This window comes from Diaphorina citri, unplaced genomic scaffold, assembly GCF_000475195.1.
Source record: "Diaphorina citri unplaced genomic scaffold, Diaci psyllid genome assembly version 1.1 scaffold1682, whole genome shotgun sequence".
NCBI classification, from domain to species: Eukaryota; Metazoa; Arthropoda; class Insecta; order Hemiptera; family Psyllidae; genus Diaphorina; species Diaphorina citri.
The window spans coordinates 1,641-9,562 of record NW_007379108.1 but is presented as its reverse complement, the minus strand read 5'-3'; the positions used below and the strand labels follow the sequence as shown (position 1 = coordinate 9,562).

The window sequence follows — 7,922 nt, the reverse complement described above, 5'->3', positions numbered from 1 at the left end:
TTTCTCTCTCTCTCCTCTCTCTCTCTCTCTCTCTCTCTCTCTCTCTCTCTCTCTCTCTCTCTCTCTCCCTATCTCCCTCCCTCCCTCTCTCTTCCACGCAATTTGGTTGGTATTTTAAAAAAGGGAAAAACTAGTAATCTATCTACAAGAGAGAGAGAGAGAAGTGAGATTTGAAGAGAGGTATTAACATGCTATTCTCTCTCTCTCTCTCTCTCTCTCTCTCTCTCTCTCTCCCTATCTCCCTCTCTCCCTCTCCCTCTCTCTCTCTCCCTATCTCCCTCCCTCCCTCTCTCTTCCATGCAATTTGGTTGGTGTTTTGGAAAAGGGAAAAACTAGTAATCTATCTACAAGAGAGAGAGAGAAGTGAGATTTGAAGAGAGGTATTAACATGAATGTTAAGAAGGAGAAGGAGGAGGAGGAAAAGAAGAAGGAAGAGGAAAACAAGAGGAAAAGGTAAGAAAATGGAGAAGGGGGAGGAGGAGGAAAAGAAAGAGGTAGAGGAGAAGGGGGAGGACTCCTTCTCCTCCTCTTCCCCTACTCCTCTTCCTCCTTCTTCTCCTCCTTCTCCTCCTCCTCCTCCTTCTACGTGGTAAGACGAGAATTACTATTACTCTATTTTATTCTAGGGCCGTTCTCAGCCTAAAGGCCCGTTCCCACTTGAAATCAGTGGAGATGTCAAAACTCCTATAATCCCATAGGTACAATGTATTTAAGTTAGTGGAGATGTCAAAACTCCTATAATCCCATTAATAAATACAAAGTATTCAAGTTAGTGGAGATGTCTGAACAACCACTTCAGAAATTAGTCCGCATTGGATCTCCATGGACGGGGCCTTTTCCCAATTGAGTTCTACAGTTTACTGAATTTTATCGTCTAGCTGTCTAAAGGCCAGTTCCGGAAAAAGTCGTGTCGTGCGTATAGTGGGAACACTCTCACTTAAATTGCATTGCCTACAGGACATTCGGGAAAAAATCGTGTGAAACTTACGACAAGTGGGAACAGGTCTTAAGGCGCCAGGGGGCCCGGGTCAAATGGGCGGCCCTGTAGACGGCGGCCCTATTCATTAGCATGGTTTATTTGTTCTTGGTTCGGTACTAGGTCGATTTTCGGTTCTCCCTTCTGGACGCCTACTTATGCGCCCAAATCTTTGAGCTTATAGTCAGGAATCAGGGTAAGCCCACTCTGAGGATTAGGTGTAGGGGCAACTGCCCCAAGGAATGGGTTAGGCTTATATGAATATAGGCGCTCGGGCAAATTGACCTGATAAACCTCCCTAGGTCGGCGGCCCTGCTATATTCCAACTATTTCGGCTCAACGAGTATCTGGAAATCGTGAATTCACTTAAATTGCATTGCCTACAGGACATTCGGGAAAAAATCGTGTGAAACTTACGACAAGTGGGAACAGGTCTTAAGGCGCCAGGGGCCCGGGTCAAATGGACGGCCCTGTAGACGGCGGCCCTATTCATTAGCATGGTTTATTTTTTCTTGGTTCGGTACTAGGTCGATTTTCGGTTCTCCCTTCTGGACGCCTACTTATGCGCCCAAATCTTTGAGCTTAGTTAGGAATCAGGGTAAGCCCACTCCGAGGATTAGGTGTAGGGGCAACTGCCCCAAGGAATGGGTTAGGCTTATATGAATATAGGCGCTCGGGCAAATTGACCTGATAAACCTCCCTAGGTCGGCGGCCCTGCTATATTCCAACTATTTCGGCTCAACGAGTATCTGGAAATCGTGAATTATGAGTGAGTATCCCAATAGTACACACAGAGGTGTCTGCTTTGTACTCCATGATAATTAATTTCACCTAACCTGTGGGGAAATTCTCCCCATTCTCCCATAATGGAGGAAATTCTCCCCATGGTAAGGGAAATTCTCCGAATAATAGGGGAAAATTTCTCCATAATAGAGGAAATTCTCCGAATATACGGGACACTCTCGGTCCCAAAGGTCCCATATTGGGAGATTTCTCTGTAAAAATATCGAATATAATCTATTTACACTGCGGTTTATTTTTTCTTGGTTCGGTACTAGGTCGATTTTCGGTTCTCCCTTCTGGACGCCTACTTATGCGCCCAAATCTTTGAGCTTAGTCAGGAATCAGGGTAAGCCCACTCTGAGGATTAGGTGTAGGGGCAACTGCCCCAAGGAATAGGTTAGGCTTATATGAATATAGGCGCTCGGGCAAATTGACCTGATAAACCTCCCTAGGTCGGCGCGTCGGCGGCCCTGCTATATTCCAACTATTTCGGCTCAACGAGTATCTGGAAATCGTGAAATATGAGTGAGTATCCCAATAGTACACAGAGGTGTCTGCTTTGTACTCCATGATAATTAATTTCACCTAACCTGTGGGGAAATTCTCCCCATTCTCCCATAATAGAGGAAATTCTCCCCATGGTAAGGGAAATTCTCCGAATAATAGGGGAAAATTTCTCCATAATAGAGAAAATTCTCCGGATATACGGGACACTCTCGGTCCCAAAGGTCCCATATTGGGAGATTTCTCTGTAAAAATATCGAATATAATCTGTTTACACTGCCAGAATGAGACTGAAAAGTCCCTTTACATCCGCAGTCTAATATAGGCCGGGCGGCACAGTGGGTGGGAGGCTGGGTAGGTAGATTTTTTTCTTTCTCTCATACGACAAAACTTAGTTTACACTGCCAGAATGAGACTGAAAAGTCCCTTTAGATCCGCAGTCTAATATAGGCCGGGCGGCACAGTGGGTGGGAGGCTGGGTAGGTAGATTTTTTTCCTTCTCTCATACGACAAAACTTATTGAAGAAAATATCAAGAATGATTGAAGAAATTCAATCATAAATAACCATAAAGTGGAAACTCCCTACGCTATGCTCCTACACTCGACCAGAAGTTTTTGTTAAGCTTTGCGGGTGATCCATAACCATCGTAAAATAGAAAGTAATATGAAAGGTTAAAAAAATGATTTTTTTTAATTAAAAATGTCTATCAAGTGTATTAGGGTGGGTTTTGGGGGGGTAGGTGTGACCATTTTCTTCCCCATTTCCTCTCTCTCTCTCTCTCTCTCTCTCTCTCTCTCTCTCTTTTTTTTTTTTCTTCATCTTCTTCTTCTTCTTCTTCTTCTTCTTCTTCTTCTTCTTCTTCTTCTTCTTCTTCTTCTACTACTTCTCCTCCTCCTCCTTCTCCTCCTCTACTTCTCTTTCTCCTTCTCTACTTCTCCTTCTCCTCCTCTTCTTCTTCTACTACTTCTCCTCCTCCTGCCTCCTCCTCCTCCTCTTCCTCCTTCTCCTCCTCTTCTTCTTCTACTACTTCTCCTCCTCCTGCCTCCTCCTCCTCCTCTTCCTCCTTCTCCTCCTCTTCTTCTTCTACTACTTCTCCTCCTCCTGCCTCCTCCTCCTCCTCTTCCTCCTTCTCCTCCTCTTCTTCTTCTACTACTTCTCCTCCTCCTGCCTCCTCCTCCTCCTCTTCCTCCTTCTCCTCCTCTTCTTCTTCTACTACTTCTCCTCCTCCTGCCTCCTCCTCCTCCTCTTCCTCCTTCTCCTCCTCTTCTTCTTCTACTACTTCTCCTCCTCCTGCCTCCTCCTCCTCCTCTTCCTCCTTCTCCTCCTCTTCTTCTTCTACTACTTCTCCTCCTCCTGCCTCCTCCTCCTCCTCTTCCTCCTTCTCCTCCTCTTCTTCTTCTACTACTTCTCCTCCTCCTGCCTCCTCCTCCTCCTCTTCCTCCTTCTCCTCCTCTTCTTCTTCTACTACTTCTCCTCCTCCTGCCTCCTCCTCCTCCTCTTCCTCCTTCTCCTCGACATGAAACTAAAAGTTTGCAGACTTCAATAACACATTTTGATATCAATCAAAAGTTTTCTTAACAATTTGTCTACAAAACTCAAACAATTTTACACTGTACATGCAAAACTCATGTATTTCAGCTTAAAATTCGAAACGGCGATTGCTTTGGTTTAGCAAAAACTAATTAACTTAAAAAATCTCATTTTTAAGGGAATCTGTGATAATTATGTGATTCCTTTTTCGACATAATGATTTTGGATTGAATTTGCTTCCCGTAGAACTATTTCGTTTTACAAAGGACCAAGAAATGTGGAAAATAAAAGGTTTTTTTCGATTTCTGAAAAATTCAATTTTTTGACATACTCACCTTTTGATCTAGGTGTGCGAGAATATCCTTCTACATATTGCTGGATATACAGAATCTGTATAAGAGATATCCTGCTGTTCCTGATGGATTTCATTTATGTATTTTATATAAAACCTGTAATAAATTTGCTTCTGTATCTGGAAACTTGTATGGATATTGGATATTAAATTTACTGTCAGTCAAATTGAAATGGGGCGTACCCTTGATGTGAATTCTTCGTAGATAATATAGATTATAGATATCATATTACATTAAGGAGCGCGGCAGCGCTCCGCCCCGCCAAGTCAAGAAAGTTTGACCGCGCTACTAGAGATATTAGATACATACTCGCATATTATAATAAAAGGAGCGCGGCAGCGCTCCGCCCCGCCAAGTCAAGAAAGTTTGACCGCGCTACTAGAGATATCCTGTAATAAATTTGCTTCTGTATCTGGAAACTTGTATGGATATTGGATATTAAATTTACTGTCAGTCAAATTGAAATGGGGCGTACCTTGCCCTGATTTGGATTCTTCCTAGATAATATTATAATAGATACATACTCGCATATTATAATTTTATTATGTTACATTAAATGGAGGATCTTTGTTACGGAATAACGGCTGAACGGTACTTTCTGGAAACAGGGCCCAAGGATATTGAATTTTTGATCTTCAGAATTTATCAAATCTCGGAATAACGGCTGAACGGTACTTTCTGGAAACAGGGCCCAAGGATATTAAATTTTTGATCTACAGAATTTATCAAATCTCTGTTCCGAAGTTGGAATAACGGCTGAACGGTACTTTCTGGAAACAGGGCCCAAGGATATTAAATTTTTGATCTACAGAATTTATCAAATCTCTGTTCCGATGTTCCGAAGTCCGAGCGACTTTGGCTGAAATCTAAAGGCCTGAACATTGCGAACTCTTTTTGAGCTTTTTCAAAGATTTGGCGTAAAGGTGGAACGAACTTCGTTCAAAAACTTTGAAGTTAAAAATTTACTACTTTATTGCTTTGTTTAAGATTGCAATTTTTTCCACAGTCGGACTATGGGAGTGCGGGATGGACATGCTACGGCACAGACAAAAGAGTACTTACCATACCGTCATAATGACATAGGGCGTCCAGCACCAGAAGAAGGTTAGCACGATGATGACCGTCATTTTGAGGGTTCGAATCCGGGTCTTGTTAATATTCGACACATCGTTCATCCGAAGTCGAATTGTGCCGCCTGGAGTCGAGTCTAACACGGTTGCCAACTTGACATTGCTATTGTCTATGATGTTGCCACGTAGCGCTCTATTTGTTCCTGGAAAAATGGCAACATACGTACATAATATTAATATAACAAAAAAAAAAAAAAAAAAGGGCCCTGGTTTTCTGGCAATCTGGCACTAAAATTTGACCATCATTTCCCAGCCTAGTTAGCTTGGTTGGTAGCGTGTCTGCCCTGTAATTGCTAGGCTGCAGGCTCAATTCTCGCCCGGTGAGGATTTTATCCTGGAGGGATAAGGTTCGTTCTCGGAAAGACTGGATTTCTCCTATCCTGTCTTCCTTCTCTCTTCTCTTTCGGGACGATAAGATCTTAGCAGTTACCAGTTCCCTCTATCAAACCCCTTTCAAAAAAAAATCTCAAGTACCTTTTGTCCATAAATGTTGCCAAAGGAAAACAAAAATTTTCTGATAGTAAAAGCAGGAAGAAGAAAATTGGCCGTTAGCCGTAATATCAATTATTTATTTATTACAGGAACACAAATCTAAGCAAAGAAAAAAATAATGATTTCCCCATACGTGGAAAGGCTAAAATTGATAAATTATTAGTGCGTTAAAATAATAATAATTGAAATAAAAAATTGGACCTCACCCAACTTTTTTTTTTATGAGAAGGTTTGGGGGGGGGGCAGTCGGTGGCTTTGTGTACAATTAAATCCAATTAATTTTTCATTCCACCAAAACTCTGTGATTTTTTTTTATTCTCTAGTGAAAATTGTTATTCAATTATTAATTATTATTAACTAATTTGGGTTTTCATCTGAATTTGCTATTTTTCATTTGTTTGGATTTTCATCTGAATTAGCTAGCTTGCTATTTGTAGCAAGAGCACGAGGTACCTGCAGGAATAATGTCCAGTCCAAAATTCTCTCTCTCTCTCTCTCTTCCATGCAATTTGGTTGGTATTTCTCTCTCTCTCCCTCCCTCTCTCTTCCATGCAATTTGGTTGGTATTTCTCTCTCTCTCCCTCCCTCTCTCTTCCATGCAATTTGGTTGGTATTTCTCTCTCTCTCCCTCCCTCTCTCTTCCATGCAATTTGGTTGGTATTTCTCTCTCTCTCCCTCCCTCTCTCTTCCATGCAATTTGGTTGGTATTTCTCTCTCTCTCCCTCCCTCTCTCTTCCATGCAATTTGGTTGGTATTTCTCTCTCTCTCTCTCTCCCTCTCCCTCTCTCTTCCATGCAATTTGGTTGGTATTTCTCTCTTTCCTCTCTCTCTGAGAGAGAGAGAAGTGAGATTTGAAGAGAGGTATTAACATGAATGTTAAGAAGGAGAAGGAGGAGGAGGAAAAGAAGAAGGAAGAGGAAAACAAGAGGAAAAGGTAAGAAAATGGAGAAGGGGGAGGAGGAGGAAAAGAAAGAGGTAGAGGAGAAGGGGGAGGAGGAGAAGGAGGAAAAGAAAGAGGAAGAGGAGAAGGAGAATAGAATAGAATATACCTTGTTTATACTGCCTGCAAAGGACTGAAAAGTCCCTTTACTCTCGCAGTCTAAACAAGGTCTTAGGTCTAAGTCTAACACAGTGTTAAAAAGAAGGAGGAAGAGAAGAAGAACAAGAACAAGGAGGAGGAGGAGGAGGAGGAGGAGAAGGACAAGAATAAGAAGGAGAAGAAGAATAAGGAGGAGGAGGAGGAGGAGAAGAAGAAGGAGGAGGAGAAGAAGGAGGAGGAGAAGAAGAAGGACAAGAACAAGGAGGAGAAGAAGAAGAAGAAGGAGGAGGAGGAGAAGAAGGAGGAGAAGGATAAGAACAAGGAGAAGAAGAAGAAGGAGGAGAAGGAGGAGGAGGAGGAGAAGGACAAGAAGAAGAAAAAGAAGACGAAGAAAACGCGAAGAAGTTGCTCTAACTCACCGCAAAAGTTGATGCCTTTCCGTTTAGACACTTCGACGTAGATGTTAAAATAGGAGAAGACGATGATGCACATCGGAATGACATACATGACGACCACGGTGAAATAGTTGTAGTAGCGCTCGTGAGTGTCCGAGGCGAAAGAGTTGAAGGACACACACTGGGTGAAGTTCGGATGGCCGGGCGGCGAAGCCACATGAAAGATGTAGATCTGAAATGGAAAACGAGTTGGTGAGTGAAGTGAGTTCTAAGTTTTCTAAACAAAAATTCTAACGCATCGCCGTTAGTAGAGCTGAATCCCCGATGTTAAGAAAAAAAAGAAAAAAAAAATGAGTGTTCCACCGCTGTTTTTATTCCGTAGTAATGAAACAAATGCTACATTAGACGCATGTGGTCTGTGTCGTAGCATTCCCATCCCGTTGAGAGGCATACTACGGGAAGCGGGAAGGCGTTGTTGTTGTGGTTGGGTATTTCGTATAAAAGTTGAAGTTATGGGTACCTATGGTGTGACTTTTGGTAATTTTGCAACGGGGGTAAAAGTAAGTGTTATTTGTGCATGTCCATCTACGACACAGACCACACGCGTCTAATGTAGCAGTTGTTTCAAAATGCACCACTTCAAAAAAGATCACTGATGTACCCTTGTTGCACATTCAGGAGGCCCCTGGTACTTTTTTTCAGCCAGTAAAATAATGTT

The 7,922-nt window shown here is 42.4% G+C and overlaps 1 protein-coding gene across 1 annotated transcript in view; it reads right to left on the bottom strand.

Moving 5' to 3' along the window:
- LOC103516857 (gonadotropin-releasing hormone receptor-like) overlaps nt 1-7,436 on the bottom strand; it is a gene marked incomplete at both ends in the record, with an annotated part of 39,279 nt that extends 31,843 nt beyond the window's left edge. The window contains 2 exon segments of the mRNA XM_008481843.2: nt 5,211-5,421; nt 7,229-7,436. Of these exon segments, the coding sequence (XP_008480065.2) occupies nt 5,211-5,421; nt 7,229-7,436 (419 nt within the window).
- Between the last annotated feature and the right edge of the window lie 486 nt (nt 7,437-7,922).